Source organism: Entelurus aequoreus, linkage group LG03, assembly GCF_033978785.1.
Source record: "Entelurus aequoreus isolate RoL-2023_Sb linkage group LG03, RoL_Eaeq_v1.1, whole genome shotgun sequence".
NCBI classification, from domain to species: Eukaryota; Metazoa; Chordata; class Actinopteri; order Syngnathiformes; family Syngnathidae; genus Entelurus; species Entelurus aequoreus.
The window spans coordinates 55,586,203-55,606,230 of NC_084733.1; the positions used below are offsets into that span (position 1 = coordinate 55,586,203).

General features: G+C 37.5%; 2 protein-coding genes across 3 annotated transcripts in view; one reads left to right on the plus strand and one right to left on the minus strand.

Moving 5' to 3' along the window:
* The first annotated feature begins 5,433 nt into the window (after window positions 1-5,433).
* LOC133645722 (protein FAM181A-like) lies at window positions 5,434-9,422 on the plus strand. Its single transcript, XM_062040580.1, has 2 exons — window positions 5,434-5,788; window positions 8,427-9,422. Exon 2 carries the CDS (start codon window positions 8,489-8,491, stop codon window positions 9,224-9,226), a length of 738 nt encoding a protein of 245 aa, XP_061896564.1. The 5' UTR covers window positions 5,434-5,788; window positions 8,427-8,488; the 3' UTR covers window positions 9,227-9,422.
* Window positions 9,423-9,529: 107 nt separating this feature from the next.
* LOC133646641 (ankyrin repeat and SOCS box protein 2-like) overlaps window positions 9,530-20,028 on the minus strand; it is a 29,522-nt gene continuing 19,023 nt past the window's right edge. For both annotated transcript variants that reach the window (XM_062042223.1, XM_062042222.1), the window contains exons 6-8: window positions 18,290-18,851; window positions 18,066-18,219; window positions 9,530-9,734 (exon numbers count right to left, since the gene is read on the minus strand). In XM_062042223.1, the coding sequence (XP_061898207.1) occupies window positions 9,604-9,734; window positions 18,066-18,219; window positions 18,290-18,851 (847 nt within the window). In that variant the 3' untranslated portion in view covers window positions 9,530-9,603. The remainder of the gene's footprint in view (window positions 9,735-18,065; window positions 18,220-18,289; window positions 18,852-20,028) is intronic.

Consider the following 20,028-nt stretch of genomic DNA (forward strand, 5'->3'; position numbering starts at 1 on the left):
GAAGTTATAAATAATTTTAATTTGAAAATAACGATTTTGCACATCGATAGTGGTTTTATAGATTAGTTTGAATATGGCATCCCATGGCAACGGGCAGTCAAAAAAGTCCTCCCATTTTCCATTTGTGTTGTATGAGGCAGCCTTCAAAGATTTCTTTATTAAATAAAAATTATATATTTTTCTATTTATTTTAGTTCTTTTTGCCAACTAGAATTTCTTATTAAAGGTTTACAAACTAATAATTTAGTAGTTCCATAATTAATTATTTGTTTCCATCTTTTCCCAATTACTCCAGTTAGTTGGTAAAATGAAAAGCTTGAGCAAGCATCACCATACATAGCTCTAAATTCATCATACTTCATAATTTTACCATTCTCATTGATAATATCATTGACAAAAATGATTCCTCTTTCAAACACATTTTTCCAAAAGAAAGGCTTTCCATCTATAACAATATTAGAGTTCATCCATATTAACTGCTGCAAAATATTGTCTCTTTTTTCTGGCACATAAAATTGAAAACACCACTATGAGTGGATTGTTTCCTTTATGAACCCCGCCATGTTTCCCAGCAGACTCTCTGGGAGGGGATCACTTGTAAAAAAGGATACAATTTCTTTTGATACAGTACATGTTTTTTGTCCAACAGGACATTTGTGTACCACTCAATGTTTAAATACATCTTTAGAACAATTGATGCTTTTAAAGACAGACACATAGCTTCAAGGTTGAGAAGTTCCGGCCCCCATATTCATACTCTTTCTACAAAACCTTTCTTTTAATCTTTTCTGGTTTGCCGTTCCAGACAAAATCGAAGACCCTCCGCTCATAAATCTTAAAAAAGTTTTGTGATGGAGCTGCTAATGACAAAAACAAATAAATAAATTGAGGAATAATTAACGAGTTGGCAATAGACATTTTACCATACAAGGTTAGGGATTTCCCTTTCCATAATTGCATAATTTTGTCCAGCTTTCTTAGTCGATTATCATAATTTACTGAGCCTAGATCTTCCAGATTTTCTGGGACAACAACACCAAGTATGTTAACTGGTCCATCTGTCCACAAAACAGGCACTTTGCATTCCATTCGAAAGGACGTTCCCTTTAGATTTCCGATCCTTAACATTTTACATTTATCATAATTAAGCTTAAGGCCAGATTGCTGTGAAAATATGTCCAAAAGATTAAGAAGGTTCCGCAAACAATGAGGAAAAATCTTATCTTTGTGAATCAGCCTTTTCTGACATGAACTTCATCAAGAACAAACACAGAACACGCCTCACTGATGCACATCTGCAAGACTCACTCAGAGTTGCAGTGTCAAGTTACACACCAGAGTACAACACACTAGTTAACAGCATGCAATGCCAGGCTTCCCACTAACTGACAAAGAAACAGATAACAGATTTGGTGTCCAGTTCAAAGTGTGACATGATTTAAAAATTTGAGAGTTTACTTTTGTATTTTACATGAGTTATTATTTGTACAAACATGGTGCAAAGTAATTCATGATTTGTTAAAAAAAATGTTAGTGGCTAGCTAGTTAAAATGGGATATTGTGATTTCACAAGACTGTCTTAGAAGTGATCATTTGAAAATGTTCAATTTGAAAAATGTGCACTTAGAGAAAATATAAAAATAAAGTGTTGCATATTGATATTTATCTGTTTCTATATATATTTATTGTGAGAAATCATTAAGATGATCAGTGTTTCCACAAAGATAAATATCATTAATTATTAATAATAACAGAGTTAAAGGTAAATTGAGCAAATTGGCTACTTCTGGCAATTTATTTAAGTGTGTATCTAACTGGTAGCCCTTCGCAGTAATCAGTACCCAAGAAGTAGCCCTTGGTTTCAAAAAGGTTGGTGACCCCTGTTCTAGAGGAATTGTTGTCATTTTTTGGGGTCAAAGGTCACCCATGTTAGTGCAGGGAGAGGGTCTGGGTCACTATCTCTGTTCTTCCACACCAGAACTAATCAATTGGTGGCACGCGGGTAAAAATGTTGTATTTAAATCCAGTAATAACCTCATAAGATCTCCTCAGAGGATCTTTGACTGGTATTTTTGCAGTACATTGTTAAAAATAGCAGTGAGATAGAGGACCTTTGACTAGTGTTTTGTATTAGCTTCTGTCATATAGATCTTTGACTAGAGTTTTTGTTGTTGTGTTTGTTTGTTTGTTTGTTTGTTTGTTTGTTTGTTTGTTTGTTTGTTTGTTTGTTTGTTTGTTTGTTTGTTTGTTTGTTTGTTTGTTTGTTTGTTTGTTTGTTTGTTTGTTTGTTTGTTTGTTTGTGTGTTTGTTTGTTTGTTTCAGAAAGCAACAGAAAGCTCCTGTCATATACTACAAGTTTTTCAGCAGGTCATGAAAAACAGCATAGAGCTCCTGTCATAAAGAGGATATTTTACGAGTGTTTTTCAGTAGGTCCTTAAAAACAGCAGAGAGCTCCTGTTATATAAACCAGTGTGCCGCGAGATACAGTCTGGTGTGCCATGGGAGATTATGTAATTTCACCTATGTGGGTTAAAAATATTTTTTGCAAACCAGTAATTATAATCCGCAAATAATGTGCCGTTGTTGAGTGTCGGTGCTGTCTAGAGCTTGGCAGAGTAACCATGTTATTCTCTTCCATATCAGTTGGTGGCAGCCGGTAGCTAATTGCTTCGTAGATGTCAAGGAACACGTCGTGTGACACGATTATGGATTGTCGTGATCACAATATGCAGGTGACAGCGGGAGGCAGCGTGCAGGTAAAAAGGTATTTTACACTTAAACCAAAAATAAACAAAAGGTGAGTGCCCCTAAGAAAAGGCATTGAAGCTTAGGGATGGCTATGCATAACGAAACTAAAACTGAACTGGCTGCAAAGTAAACAAAAACAGAGTGCTGGACGACAGCAAAGACTTACAGCGTGTGGAGCAGAGTACATCCGAACATGACATGACAATCAACAATGTCGGCACAAAAAAGATAGCAACAACTTAAATGTTCTTGATTGCTAAAACAAAGCAGGTGCGGGGAATAGCGCTCAAAGGAAGACATGAAACTGCATCAGGAAAATACCAAAAAAAACAGGAACAGCCACCAAAATAGGAGCGCAAGACAAGAACTAAAACACAACGCACGGGAAAACACCAAAAAACTCAAAATAAGTCACGGCGTGATGTGACAGGTCATGACAGTAGACATACTTTGAGACAAGAGCTATAGTGATGCATGGTTGGTTATGGTTTGAATTCATATTCAACAATTGCGACTTTTTATTGTCTACTGAGTTTTATTTTTTAATGATTTCTGCTGGTGGTGTGCCTCCGGATTTTTTCAAAGAAAAAAATGCGCCTTGGCTCAAAAAAGGTTGAAAAACACTGATATAAAGGATCCTTGACTAGTGTATTGTAGTAGGTCATTAAAAACAGTGGAGAGATCCTGTCATATAGAGCAGTGGTCCCCAACCTTTTTTGCACCACGGACCAGTTTAATGTAGGAATTACTTTCAGGGACCGGCTTTCCACTTGTGCCAGATAAATACAGCAAAAAAAAAGTGCATGACAAATACAACTCACTATAACGCTGAATTAGTGGGAGCCTGGGACTTGTTTCTTTGCAATGAGATGCAGATGGAAATCAGCCTTTGGCTACAATCGGTCACATGTATATTTTATATGTTCATTAATGTGCATTGTATCATGTCACAAAGTTATCAAAAATATAACAAATGGAAAATTCCTATGAGGAGTTTTATTGTACATCTATAAACAAGCTTATTGGTGTGTCTCGTGGGACAGGCGAAAGTTAAGTCGGAGAAAATGCAGTTGTTTATAAATTATTTAACGTTTCTCTGCGGCCTGGTAGCAAATGTGTCACGGACCGGTACCGGTTCCCGGACCGGTGGTTGGGGACCACTGATATAGAGGATCTTTAACTAGAGCTTTTTTTCAGTAGGTAAGTAAATATAGGATATTTGGCTAGTGTTTTGTTGTTAGTCATTAAAAACATTAGAGAAGTTATGATTGATCTAACAATGTATTTAGTGCAGTTGGCAACTGCACTGCATCGTCGTTATGAAGTGTTTATAATATCTTATTTAATAAATAAGTGTGATATTTTGGTAACTTGTTGAGCGACATGAGGCGGGTGAAACTATTAGAGTGTTAATTTTATAAACTATTTCATACAGGCCCTGTATTGGAGCTTTTTGATATCGTGCATGGTGTGGTCAGGAAAACCTTTGGCAACACATATTTTGCCCTCCTGTTCGTGTAAGAAAGTAACATTTATTTGCATAATACCTTTCACAGACCAAAAGCCACAAAGTGCTTCACAATACAGTTAAAATATCTGAAATTACACACAATAAATAGGTCAAAATAAATATACCATATAAAAACAACAATATAAAAACAAAATAAAATACAACGTAAAATCATAGCAGCCCAAGAGTAACTAAATAAAAGCCTGAACAAAAAAAAGGTGTCTTAAGTTTGCTTTTAAAAAAAGCAGCCAAGCTCCCATTCAATTCGGCATAACACATCCTGTAGCATGTAAAGAGGTTACAGACATGGTGCTGGAGGACATGTTTGTTTCTACTATTTTTAAATGCAAATGTTGCCAGGTATGGTCAGGACTCCTGTTTTTCTTCTACACCAAACTCATCCTACTATGCCGTGGTGGGGTCCGGGGTCTATACTAAGTCCTGATTGATTCATTGATTGATAAGGCGGTGTGTCCCGAGATTTTTTTATCCCACGATGCAAAATTTACTGGAAGAACACAATCCTAAGGGGCTACACGTGCACACACACACACACACACACACACACACACACAAACCCACACACACACACACACACACAAACACACACACACACACACGCACACACACACACACGCACACACACACACACAAGCCTTCTTTCCTCAGCCCCCACTTGAATGAGGGGATGAAGACCAATTAGCATTTCACAAGTATCCCTTTCCTCCTCTATTGCCACCTTCCCTGCAGAGTCCGAAGCTTTTCTCCTCTTGTCCTGAGTTGGGCCTTGTTGTTGCCGTTGGCAGGGTGACAGTATTCGAGTGTGCAAACTTGTGCTATTGTCCGTTGGCCAGAGGGAGCCATGGAGACCCTATAATATGACACAGGAAAATGTTTGCTGATGGCAATTCTATGGGCTTTGTCCCCACTCTTTCTCCTTCATGACGACTCGATTTAAGTCTCTAAATGTTTGACTACAAATGCAGGAGTGCTATCCAGGCTCCTTCTGCCTTTGTCCCGTCGGGTTTGAATGAGTAATTCAGCCTTTGTGTGTCTCGATTGAGGGGGCAAATAGAAAGACAAGATTCTTCAGCGTTCAAGCCCCTTTCCATGGTTATGCACTCTTTAGATCGCACCCCCCCTTCCTCCCTTCTTCTCTTCTTGCTACAGCTGACATCACTTGTAGATCCCAACTTCATTCAAAAGCATACATATTTACTACTATGCATGCATCATAGTGCAAATCAAGCCTATTTCCAAAAATCTATACAAGCATAGCCAGAATGACAAATAGCATCGCTTAAGTGCTGGTTTTATTTATCTTGAGATCTCTATGACAACAATTTGCAATGGTGAAGAATTTGATAGCAGGACGCTCGCAGGCTGATTGGGGTCCATTGTGAGGGCCTGAGGTCGCTGATTGGTTCAAGGGAAGCGCCACAACTACAAGGAGTTTATATTCATTCAACTTGCTGAAGTACCCCCAAAAGCAGGCTGGGCACTGCCAGAGAGCTGCATCTAACGCCACTGGTGAGTAATATGATTTATACATGATCAATCATCTTTTTGCATTAATTATAAAATATTTGTATCAATACAAGGGGTTTCAAAGTGTGACGCATGTAGTGAGCTTCCTCTCAGAGAATAGAATACTCCTAAAGTCTCCAAAAAATGAATTTCAGTTTCCCAGCATTTTATACTCTCAGATTCTGTGTCCTCTAACCATAGGAACTAAACAATTTAATATTGCTTGACATACTATTGCATCCAGTATTCACAGCGCTTCACTTTTTCCACATGTTGTTATGTTACAGCCTTATTCCAAAATGGAATAAATTCCTTTTTCTACACACAATAAATACCTCATAATGACAATGTAAAAAAGTTGTTGTTTTTTTTAGAAATTTTAGCAAATGTATTACAATAAAAAGACTAAGAAATCACATGTACATAAGTATTCACAGCCTTTGCCAAGAAGCTCAAAAGTGAGATCAGGGGCATCATGTTTCAACTGATCATCCTTGAGATGTTCCTACAGCTTAATTGGAGTCCACCTGCGTTAAATACAGTTGGTTGACATGATTTGGAAAGGCAAACGTGTGCACTTGTGTGTATATACATACTGCATATATATATATATATATATATATATATATATATATATATATATATATATATATATATATATATATATATATATATATATATATATATATATATATGGTGCCACACTTGACAGTACATGGGAGTGCACAAACCAAGCATGAAGTCGAAGGAATTGTCTGTAGACCTCCAAGACAGGATTGTCTCATGGCACAAATCTGGGGAAGGGCACGGAAAAATATCTGCTGCCTTAAAACTCCCAATGAGCACAGTGGCCTCCATCAGCTGTAAATAGTTGAAGTTTGGAACCACCAGGACTCTTCCTAGAGCTGGCTAGCCGTCCAAACTGAGCGACCGCGTCACTCTGTCAGAGCTACAGCATTCCTCTGTGGAGAGAGGAGAACTTTCCAGAAGGACAATAATTTTTGCAGCAATCCACCAATTTCTTAGTAAAAAAATTGCCAAAATGCACCTGAAAGACTCTCAGACCATGAGAAACAAAATTCTCTGGTCTGATGAGACAAAGATTGAACTTTTTGGCGTGAAAGCCAGGCATCATGTTTGGAGGAAACCAGGCACCACTCATCCCCAGGCCAATACCATCCCTACAGTGAAGCATGGTGGTGGCAGCATCATGCTGTGGGGATGTTTTTCAGCAGGAGGAACTGGAAGACTAGTCAGGATTGAGGGAAAGATGAATGCAGCAATGTACAGAGACATCCTGGATGAAAATCTACTCCAGAGCGCTCTTGAACTCAGACTGGGGCGACTACAGGTGGGAGAAATAATACATTTTTAGATGCATTGCAATTTGGACATGGGCAATGATAAAATTGATTAGTAATTAAAAATGGATTTATTGTAAATAAAGTAATGCAGACGGTTCTAAAATTTGACTGACTGCAGCGAGCCACCTCACCGAGAGATCCGACCAGCTCCTTTTTATTAAAGTGCACTTATGTTCCAGTTTTGCATACATTTTCATTAATTTAATAAATGTGATGGGACTTTCTTCTTACATATTCACTATTTTTAAAAGTTGCCAGTGATAAACGGTTATTTAGTGAAATGAAAAGAAATGTAAAATTGCATCAACATGCATTAATTAAAGATGCATCAATAATCGATTTTTAATGGAATTGTAGTTCCTGAATGGTAATCGTAATCGAATCATGAGGTGGCCAAAGATTCCCACCTCTGGAGGCAACGGTTCATTTTTCAGCAGAACAATGACCTTAAGCACACAGCCAAGATAATAAAGGAATGGCTTCAGGGCAACTCTGTAAATGTTCTTGAGTGGCCTCGCTTGAGCCCAGACTTGAATCCGATTGAACATCTCTGGAGAGATCTGTAAATGGCTGCGCACCGACGCTTCCCATCCAACCTGATAGAGCTTGAGAGGTGCTGCACAGAGTAATAGGCGAAACTGCCCAAAGATAGATGTGCCAAGCTTGTGGCATCAAAAAGGCTGTAACTGAGGCTGTAATTGCTGCCAAAGGTGCATCAACAAAGTATTGATTAAATGTTGTGAATAATTATGTACATGTGATATCTTACGTTTTTCTTTTTGATAAATGTGTAAAAGTTTCTTTAAAAAATATAAATAATCACATCGTCATTATGGGATATTGTGTGTAGAATTTTGAGGACAAAAAATAATGTATTCCATTTTGGAATGAGGCTGTAACATAACAACTTGGGAACAAGTGAAGCGCTGTGAGTACGTTCTAGATGCACTATAACTAAATATAACTTAATAGGTTTAAAACCCAAAAAAGATTTGTTCTTTATTTTTCCTTAAATCGCTGCCTCTCCTGAAGTCATCTGCCACCATTTGCTGTACCGCTTGTCCACATTAAAGGTTCACAGGGAAGCTGGATCCTATCCCAGCTGACTTCAGGTGAAAGGCAGGACACTGTGCCCGGTATTATTGATTTGCAATGGAAGGAAGGAATACTTGCACAAAATCCCTTATCTACAATGTTTTTAAGTGGATTTTAAGTGCACCTTGTGCCATGTGGTTTTTATTGTGATGATCTAAATACAAAAATATTACCACCTGCAGGTTTTGATGATGGACTACAAGTTTTAACATGGATTGATACATCCCACCAACAAAAGGATAAAATGGCGAATGCAGACAGCGAGGTGAGAACTTTGCTCAATTTTGTAAATCTGGCGTCCAGCGATATCAAGGCAGCCTTGGATAAATCGGCGCCATGCAGACGCTCCGTGGACCACAGGAAGTATCTGCAGAAGCAGCTCAAGCGCTTCTCTCAGAAATACTCCCGGGTGCCAAGATGTCACTCACTCCGGTCTGCACAGTGCGCCAAGCCCACGGGCGGCGCTGGCGTGCGGGTGGCAGAAAAGGGTGCGGGTGCTGTAAATACAGACAACGTGGGTGGTTCTGTGGAGCAGGTGCCCATGAGGAAACGCCAACTACCAGCTTCTTTCTGGGAGGAACCCAAACTGCACTCTCAGTCGGGACTGAGAAAAAGTCAGCAGGCCTCGACGCAGACGAGAGAACACAGGAAAAGTCACGACGAGGACGGAAAGGTCTCGAAAGAGGCTCTCAAATTGGAGCGTCTCGCTCACCGTGTGTGCGCCTGCTGCTCTTTCCAATTCCACCACCACCATCATCATCATCATCATCATCATCAGCAGCAGCAGCAGCAGCAGCAGCAACAGCAGCAGCAGCAGGTCATCCAGGGTAACCTCATGGTGCCGCATCCTGCTATCGGACTGTGGCGCAAAGCCGAGCCCGAGAGAGCAGAGCAGAAGATTCACACTCACGTTGTGGTCAAACCTATACCCACCAAGCCCGCCATCCCCTCCCCCATCTTCAGCGTGTTTGGCTTCATTTAACAAATCAGACTAACTATTAATAACGAGACACGTCCTCAAGCACTTCATGGAATACTATTTTTTGCTCACGTCTAGAGGACTAAAATGCACTTCTTCATGTTCTGTTTCTCTGATGCCTCGCAGTAAGTTGACAGGTTTCTACTTTTAGGCTCAAGGCAATGTTTGATACGACTGCTTCCGATTCTTAAATAAACGATTCCCACAAGAAGTCCCGTGGGCTTAAGTTCATTTTTACCCAGAGTCCCTGTGAAATCAAAGGAACAAAATCATCTTTAAAGAAGACAAAGTCATATCTTAGGAGTTTTTAAATAGATAGAATGCTTTACAGATACATTTGATGCAGTCAAAATAGGTATAAATGTATTTGATGAAAGGTATCAGTCCTTCACTGTGAGGTATCTGATCAGGCTTCCTGGCAGAGGTAAGCTTGTGAGGGATCTCAGTCTGCTTGGACTCACTTGGCTGCGAATACTTAATCTGCAAAGGTGCCGCAGTGGACGAGGTGACACTACAGAAACACACACAAAAAAAATATGCATAAATAATATGAATGTGTGCAAAGAAAAACTCTTAACTATTTCCATTCAACATAAGAGCTGTGTCACATATGAAGGAACAGCTCTCTCTACTGCCTCTAGTTGGTCACTGCAGCACCTGGTCCCAATGCTTGAGGAAGAAATATTATTTAATATACAACACTTAAAACCTTTAGTATATCAGTATGTGGGATTAAATTATGGAATGGACTAAACAAAGAAGACAAACAAAGTACTAATATGATCAAGTTTAAGGAAGAGGTACAAGGAAGAGGAATTTTGATAAACGTCTTGAAATGTATTGAAAATTAGATATTATTGATCCCATATGTGAATCGTTATATTTAGAATTCATTGATGTAAACTGTGTTACAAGTTGAGAACAGGGAGTGAATACATGAAACTGCTATGAAGTGGAAAGGGGTAGGATTAATACATTTTGCTTCTTCCTACTCTTTTTTGGAGATGCTGTAATAAGAAATGAAAATATGTGTAATATGGGATGCATTATGTTGAAATTGTATACATATTCAAAATAAACCTTCACCTTAACCTAAACCTAACATTTAATAATTTAATTTATTATTACAATATTATTTAATACTGTACAATACAAAAATACTTGATTTTCAAATTGTTCTCATTTCATTAGGATAACCTTTATTAAGTGTAAAAGTCATGTTTTACCTAACTTTTTAACATTCCCTAAATGCCGTAAGTATTAAGAGAAGTTAACCGCTGTATACCAAAATTAAATTAAAAAATTTTTTTTAACTGAACTAAAACTGCTACCGTCACCCAATGTCATTTTATAAGCTCTATTGGAAGTCATAAATATGGTCTGTCACATATTGTGTGCTCAAAATGATTGGTTATTGAATATGACCCAAAAATCCCTTTATAGTTCAGATTCTATGGTTACCATCACACTTTGACTCTTAGACAACTGGTACACTTCTGTGGTGGAAACGCAAAGAGAATTGCTGTAATCATTGCTGAAAATGGTACGGTCTCACTGAAGTGATTATGCGATGATTTATATTATGCAGAGCAAAAACAATTATGATCCATGAACACAGGCACATTTTGAGAAACTGTCTTCTTGCACATCAGGCAAAATAAGTATTTGATTATACTGATTTCATAAGTTTACCACATTTCAAAGAGAATTTGCATGGCAGGTTGATTTTAACAAAGAGCACGGATTGTACAAAAAAACCCCGGAAAAAATAATATTAAATTAACGCTATTATTTTTTCTGTGATTGAAGCAAAAAAGTATTTGATCAAGAATTATGACCTCTACAGACCAGTTACTGTATGTGCCCACAGAGCCTACAAATAAGTTATCTTAAAACACTCTTTTATCTCATTAATAAGGTAGCATAAAGTGCTTTGAAAAGTCTTTTATAAACCAAACCCACATTCAATCACAATAAAAACTCACTTCAAAATATTAAAGCAGAATTTCTAAGTACAATATTAGCAAAATTAACTTTAAAACGGCACATGCCTAGTAATGGGTGAATATATTGTTGCTGTATCCATTCTGTGTGAGATGTAATATAATACTGATATTTATCCCTACTCAATCCAATGCAAGTAGACTGTAACACATTAATTACAGACGATCACCACATATTTGTGGTTTAGTCTTTTCTCTATTTACATATTATTTTCTCTGCTTTGTAAATAATTACTGTACTTTTTGTATGGTAACTTCAATAGAATGTGCTAAATCTATGAATCCAGTATAGGGTGCTGTATTATAAGTCAATACAAAACATTTTGCAGCAGGAAGCCACTTTGACAAGTGATGTGTGTTTGAGTTAGTGCTGTGCGATACCACTGATTTTGTTTCCGAGTAAAATTCAGGCTGGTATCGGCAATACCGATCGGATACCGATACATATGCAAAAATACTTATATTGTGCCTGGTAAAATTTTAAATGTATTAAGAATTGCTGCTTTTGGGGAATCATCTTCAAACAATATAAAATCACAGGGCATAACAGATAATGGCGTTATTCTGCACTTAATACGTTGTTTTGCCTGTATTTATATTCAACTCAATAGTGTCTCCAAATAACCTACTTAGACAAACTTTATTGATCCAAAAGAAAACTTGTTCCAATAAAATGATTAATACACTTGCTGATTTATGATACTGAGTGACTCATAATAATAACTCATAATAATTGCCAGTATTTTTCTTAAATAAACAAATGACAGACAGAATGACTGAGGACAGCACACTGTGCCGCCAGCAAAAGAAAAATTGGTTCCCAACAATCTTGTTTCATTTAGATAAGATCTCAAATATTTAGTTGTGTTCCTGTTGATAATATACATATTCTTAAATGCCTTGAGCATCAAAAGCATAGATATTTTGATTTGAGAATTACAAACCCCGTTTCCATTTGAGTTGGGAAATTGTGTTAGATGTAAACATAAACGGAATACAATGATTTGCAAATGATTTGCATATTCAGTTGAATATGCTACAAAGACAACATGTTTGATGTTCAAACTGATAAACATTTTCTTTTTGCAAATAATCATTAACTTTAGAATTTGATGCCAGCAACACGTGACAAAGAAGTTGGGAAAGGTGGCAATAAATACTGATAAAGTTGAGGAATGCTCATCAAACATTTATTTGGAACATCCCACAGGTGAACAGGCAAATTGGGAACAGGTGGGTGCCATGATTGATTATAAAAGTAGATTCCATGAAATGCTCAGTCATTCACAAACAAGGATGGGGCGAGGGTCACCACTTTGTCAACAAACAAATTGTTGAACAGTTTAAGAAAAACCTTTCTCAACCAGCTATTGCAAGCAATTTAGGGATTTCACCATCTACGGTCCGTAATATCATCAAAGGGTTCAGAGAATCTGGAGAAATCACTGCACGTAAGCAGCTAAGCCCGTGACCTTCGATCCCTCAGGCTGTACTGCATCAACAAGCGACATCAGTGTGTAAAGGATATCACCACATGGGCTCAGGAACAGTTCAGAAACCCACTGTCAGTAACTACAGTTGGTCGCTACATCTGTAACTACAAGTTAAAACTCTCCTATGCAAGGCAAAAACCGTTTATCAACAACACCCAGAAACGCCGTCGGCTTCGCTGGCCCTGAGCTCATCTAAAATGGACTGATACAAAGTGGAAAAGTGTTCTGTGGTCTGACGAGTCCACATTTCAAATTGTTTTTGGAAACTGTGGACGTCGTGTCCTCCGGACCAAAGAGGAAAAGAACCATCCGGATTGTTATAGGCGCAAAGTTGAAAAGCCAGCATCTGTGATGGTACGGGGGTGTATTAGTGCCCAAGACATGGGTAACTTACACATCTGTGAAGGCGCCATTAATGCTGAAAGGTACATACAGGTTTTGGAGCAACATATGTTGCCATCCAAGCAACGTTACCATGGACGCTCCTGCTTATTTCAGCAAGACAATGCCAAGCCACGTGTTACATCAACGTGGCTTCATAGTAAAAGAGTGCGGGTACTAGACTGGCCTGCATGTAGTCCAGACCTGTCTCCCATTGAAAATGTGTGGCGCATTATGAAGCCTAAAATACCACAACGGAGACCCCCGGACTGTTGAACAACTTAAGCTGTACATCAAGCAAGAATGGGAAAGAATTCCACCTGAGAAGCTTAAAAAATGTGTCTCCTCAGTTCCCAAATGTTTACTGAGTGTTGTTAAAAGGAAAGGCCATGTAACACAGTGGTGAACATGCCCTTTCCCAACTACTTTGGCACGTGTCGCAGCCATGAAATTCTAAGTTAATTATTATTTGCAGAAAAAGGATAAAGTTTATGAGTTTGAACATCAAATATCTTGTCTTTGTAGTGCATTCAACTGAATATGGGTTGAAAAGGATTTGCAAATCATTGTATTCAGTTTATATTTACATCTAACACAATTTCCCAACTCATATGGAAACGGGGTTTGTAATATTAGAGCATATAAATTTGGTATTGACCGTATCGTTCTTTCAGTAACGATCTGCACATGATTAAAGTGTACGTTTTGTACATACACTATTCTATATTGTATGCCTATAATCGTTTATTAACGTGTTAAACAGAATTTAAGATATATTTAATAAAGGAATATTATAGGGATTAGAGGTGTCCAACTTGTTTTTATAGAGGTCCATATGGTAAATATGGCTACTATTAAAGGGCCGCTTGTAACAGTGAATATTAGGGCTGTGAATTAAAGATTAAAGATTAAAGATACCAATGATTGTCACACACACACAAGATGTGGTGAAATTTGTCCTCTGCATTTGACCCATCCCCTTGGGGAGCAGTGGGCAGCAGTGGGCAGCAGCGGCACCGCGCCCGGGAATCATTTTGGTGACCTAACCCCCAACTCCAACCCGTGTTGCTGAGTGCCAAGCAGGGAGGTTATGGGTCCCATTTTTATAGTCTTTGGTATGACTCGGCTGGGATTTAAACTCCAACCAATCTTTGGGTGTCCCACGATTCGATTCAAAATCTTTTTTTTTTTCAATTCAACACGATTCTAGATTCAAAAACTATTATTTCCCGATTCAAAACGATTCTCTATTCATTCAATACATAGGATTTAGCAGGATCTACCCCAGTCTGCTGACATGCAAGCAGAGTAGTAGATTTTTGTAAAAAGCTTTTATAATTGTAAAGCGCGATATAAAATCTAATCCATTATTATTATTATTATTATTAAAGGACAATGTTTCATCAACTGATTGCAATAATGTAAATTTGTTTTAACTATTAAAAGAACCAAAAATATGACTTATTTTATCTTTGTGAAAATATTGGACACAGTGTGTTGTCAAGCTTATGAGATGCGATGCAAGTGTAAGCCACTGTGACACTATTGTTCTTTTTTTTATAAATGTCTAATGATAATGTCAATGAGGGATTTTTAATCACTGCTATGTTGAAATTGTAACTAATATTGATACTGTTGTTGATAATATTCATTTTTGTTTCACTACTTTTGGTTTGTTCTGTGTCGTGTTTGTGTCTCCTCTCAATTGCTCTGTTTATTGCAGTGTTGCTAGGTCGGGTTTGGTTTTAGAATTGGATTGCATTGTTATGGTATTGCTGTGTATTGTTTTGTTGGATTGATTAATTAAAAATATATATATATATTAAAACAATATATTTTTTTTAAATTAATTTAAAAAAATCGATTTAAAAAAAATGAGAATCGATTCTGAATCGCACAACGTGAGAGTCGCGATTCGAATTCGAATCGATTTTTTCCCACACCCCTAGTGAATATATATGACCATAAGTGTTTAATGGCCTCCTTACACAATTTGCATAGGCACTTGTGTTTGATTATTATATTTTTTAAGAAGAGATTGATGGATAATTTGAAATTGTAAGACAAGCAGATATTTGCATTCATTTTGTATAACTGAAAAAATGCTTGGAATATCTTGTATGTATATATATATATATATATATATATATATATATATATATATATATATATATATATATATATATATATATATATATATATATATATATATATATATATATATATATAAATATATATATATAAATATATATATATATATATATATATATATATATATATATATATATATACATATGTATATATATATATATATATATATATATATATATATATATATATATATATATATATATATATATATATATATATATATATATATATATATATATATATATATATATATATATATATATATATATATATACACATATATACAGTCGTATTGTGTCTCGTGGCGCACATTGTTAGTACCGGCCTGGTAATTTGACGTTCAGGTATCGCATTGGGGTTGGGTACGTTTCAATTTGTTACTTTGCACAAAAAACATTAATTATTAAACAATTTATTTCCAATAAATATGTTTTAGTACAAAATAATGCATGTAATTAAATTCAAGTTTGATTTTTTTTTTTTTTAAGTACAAAAACTGTTTGACCCACTGTCAAATGTGATTTTAGCTTTTAGTCAGAAGAACTAATGTTGTCTAGTTGACAGAACAAATTGCCCATCACAACTAAGTAAGAGTTATGACAACTTCAGCTAGAAAAAAATAAAATAATAATAAGTTCAGTTACTTTTAGAAAGTAAGTCACTGTGGGACTTTCAACTAACACCCATGCGCCAGCAATGTGACATCCCTGTGACAGGGATGCAGTATCATCCCTGCAGTGTCGAACATTGAAAATCTGATAAAATAAGTTCAACCAACATCGTTTTTCGTTCTCTTAAGTAATGTTTCCCAGTGAACATTACATGATACAGAAACAAATTACAAGTAGTATCAATTGCCTCCATGGGCGGCATGGCTTAGTGGGTGGAGTGGTCGTTTTATAGATTGCCAATTTGTAAATGGAGGGCCTGGTCAACCTCATGTTGAGGTTCCCCGCTCCTGATAGCTTGAGGTTAGTGATTTGTGTGTGAATGGGTGAATGTGATAATGTATGTTTGTATACATATGCTGAGGTACAGTGATGCGCTATGTAAGTACAGACCATTTACCATGTTGAGCCAACTTGACTTAGGGTTGTAGGAACTTGATAAACTATATTGAGCCAACTCATTTTAAAGTTATCACAACTAATATCTTAGAGTTCATCTTACATCAGACTAGGGTTGTACGGTATACCGGTACCGGTATAGCATCGTGGTACTAATGAATCAAAAACTGTACTATGCTCTGTTTGAAAAGTACCGGTTCCCTGGCATGACGGTTCGTCGTCACGTCATGACATTGCTGGTTTTGCGAGCAGAGGAGCATGTTCGACAGCGCACAATCACAGAGTACTTCCAAGCAGACAAGGTGTGTAGACAGAAAAGGGAAACGGACGCATTTGGCCTAAAAACTGATGATAAAGGTGAAGCTATAACACTGAAACGCCCTCAGGAAGAGGTGCTTTAAGACATGGCTCGCTAGCTAGCGGCAAACGTCCATTCGCAGTTGGCAGTGTTTTAGCTACTTCTAAAACACTAATCCTCGCCTCCATGGCGATGAATAAAGTACGTTTCTTACAAGTATCATCCCTGCAGGATGAGGAATAGTTAAACATGCTTCACTACACACCGTAGGAGGATACGATAGCTAACTGCTAACAGCAAGCTAGCACCATGAATGTAAGCAAATGCCATGGGTGGATCTACACCTGACATCCACTGTAATGATACCAAGTTCAATAGCGTATTTAGTCGATACTAATATGATTACATCGATATTTTTTATCGTCACAAACTCTTTTTTCCTTTTTAAAAAAATCATATTGTGTTTATAAACTCAGGAACACATGAGGACTTTGAATATGACCAACGTATGATCCTGTAACTACTTGGTATCGGATCGATAACTAAATCTGTGGTATCATCCAAAACTAATGTAAAGTATCAAACAACGGAATAATAAGTGATTATTACATTTTAACAGAAGTGTAGATAGAACATGTTAAAATAGAAAGTAACCAGATATTAACAGTAAATGAACAAGTGGATTAATAATACATTTTTACAGTTTGTCCCTCATAATTTTGACAAAATAGAATGATAAATGACACAATATGCTACTGCATACATCAGCAGACAAATTAGGAGCCTTTGTTTGCTTACTTACTACTAAAAGACAAGTTGTCTAGTATGTTCACTATTTTATTTAAGGACAACATTGTTCTTCAATTGTAATAACAAACATATGTTTAATGTGCCGTAATATTTTTTGTTAAAATAAAGCCAATAATTACATTTTTTGGTTGTCCACCTTATTTAGAAAAGTACCGAAAAGTATCAAAATATATTTTGGTACCGGTACTAAAATATTGGTATCGGGACAATACTACATCAGACTGAATGTCAAATCATGTTTTTAGGTGTAATATACTTGACACTATAAGTTGACCCAACTTAACTCAGCCAACGCAACAAGATGACCTGACTGAGTTTAGATGAGTCAAAAAATTTTTTTACAGTGCATAAATAAAAAAGTGTGAAAAATTGGTATTATGTGTAGTTGGAGGCCTGGAAAAAAAATTCTGCTTTGGGCCCCAATGTAGCCTGACTCTACTTTATCTGCACCCGTATTGGTATCCTTTGCCAAAATGTAATAGGTCTACCCTGAACTCATGTTTATGATTGTGACTTGATGTTTCTTTAACTTTTAACCTAAAAATGTGGTTCTACATGACAGCAAACTACATGCACAATAATAAACACATTGCTGTATACATCTCCTGTGCAGAAAAATTAACTTTGTGAGTGACCTACATGACTTCCTCTTTACAGCTCTCCATTCGTGCTGGCTGTCTAGCAGTTGAGTGAGTTTGCCGCACAGTTGAACGTGAGCGACGTGCTCCAGCAACAAGTCTACGATCGGTCCAGCACATTTTCTCATAAGGGATGTTGACATCCATTCACAAAACTGAAAAGCGCCAGAAAAAAAGCAATAGTTACATATACTGAAGACATTGCACACGTGTTATTTCTTGCACCTGTGTCACTTCATGTGGTGGTTCAGTGCAGCTTATGGTGCCAATAGTTCCCATATGGGATTCTTCTGGATGATGGCTTGAGCCGTGCGTGCATGTGAAGCAGGAGAGGGCATCACAGCCGTTATCCAGAAGGCAGCTGAGTAGAGGCAGGTTATCCTTGCAGAGCGCAACAACCGCAGGGAACGTTGCGGCCCAAGATGGGATTGTGGCGTTGACGTCAGCCCCTCTTTGCAGCAACAATGTCACAGTGTCCATGTTGCCTCTGTGCACAGCCAGCAGTAGAGGACAGACAGGGTCCAAGTCCAGGCTGGCACCTGCGTTCAAGAGCAGCTCTGCGGTCTCCGTAGAGCCGTTGGCGACGGCAAAGTAGAGCGCTGTCTTGCGTCCGTCAGCATAGAGCGCGGAGCGAGAGGGGGTCAGCGTGGAGTTGATGTCTGCACCTGTCTTGAGGAGCGCAGCTGCTACTTGGGGCCGATTGTGTTCAGCTGCCAAGTGCAAAGGACTGATCCAACTGTGGCGAAGTATGGTGCGGCTCGTCACAGGGACAAGAAGAGACACGATCCTGGAAACAAAGAAACTAAGTTGAGACAAATGGTAGCGTGACTGCTGCAGTTACTCTGCATTAGGACAGTTGTACTTTCCTAATATAATGAATAGCTTGGTCACAGAACAAATGTTACAGTTATTACAGAGTTGTTATAACCCAAATCCTAATCAATTGTTAATTGATTAGAATATGGATTAAAATAAAAAAACGAACCCTGACAGGGAAAATCCAATACAATTTAAATGTGCGCTATTTTCCTAACCCTTATTGTCTGTTTTTCTGTCTGTCAAAGATCCTCTATAGGACAGGAGCATTTTGATGTTTTCAAGGACCCACTGGAAAATGCTGTTCAAAAATGCTTATATAACCGGAGCACTTTGCTCTTTTTTTATTTACTTAAAAGTCACAAGTCAACAATCCTCTATACCAGTGGACCCCAACCACTGGCCCGGTACCGGTCCGTGGATCAATTAGTACCGGGCCGCACAAGAAATTAAAAAAATAAATAAATAAAATAAAATAATTATTTTATTTTTTATTTTTTTTATTAAATCAACATAAAAAACGCGAGATACACTTACAATTAGTGCACCAACCCAAAAAACCTCCCTCTCCCACAAGCGTTAACCGGTCCGCAGTTACAAAAAGGTTGGGGACCACTGCTCTATATAACAGGAGTGCACAGGTGTTTTTAATAAGGTTCTAAAAAAACACTAGTCAAAGATCCTCTAAATCAGGGGTGTCAAACACAATCGCACAGAGGGCTAATCTTACATCATCGGTAGGGTAAAACTAACCTGTCTCACGACGGTCTAAACCTATCTCACGTTCCCTATTAGTGGGTGAAAAATCCAACGCTTGGTGAATTCTGCTTCACAGTGATAGGAGGAAGAAACGCGACGTCGCTATGAGCGCTTGGCTGTCACAAGCGAGTTTTCCCTGTGGTAACTTTTCTGACACCTCCTGCTTGAAACACACAAAAAACAGAAGGATATACAGTTTGTGTGCGTGTATGTGTGTGTGTATGTGTATACATACATCAGTGGTTCTCAAACTTTTTTTGTCATCCCCCACTTTGGACAAGGGGGAGTTTTCAAGCCCCACCTGCCCCAACAGAACGCTAATGCCAAGCTTAACATTTTCAAATTTATTGAACATCAAGTAACATCAAGTTGTATACATTCAAACTCAA

Excerpts from the sequence above, each read along its gene's own strand:
- LOC133645722 (XM_062040580.1), top strand. The coding sequence starts at position 8,489 with ATGGCGAATGCAGACAGCGAGGTGAGAACTTTGCTCAATTTTGTAAAT.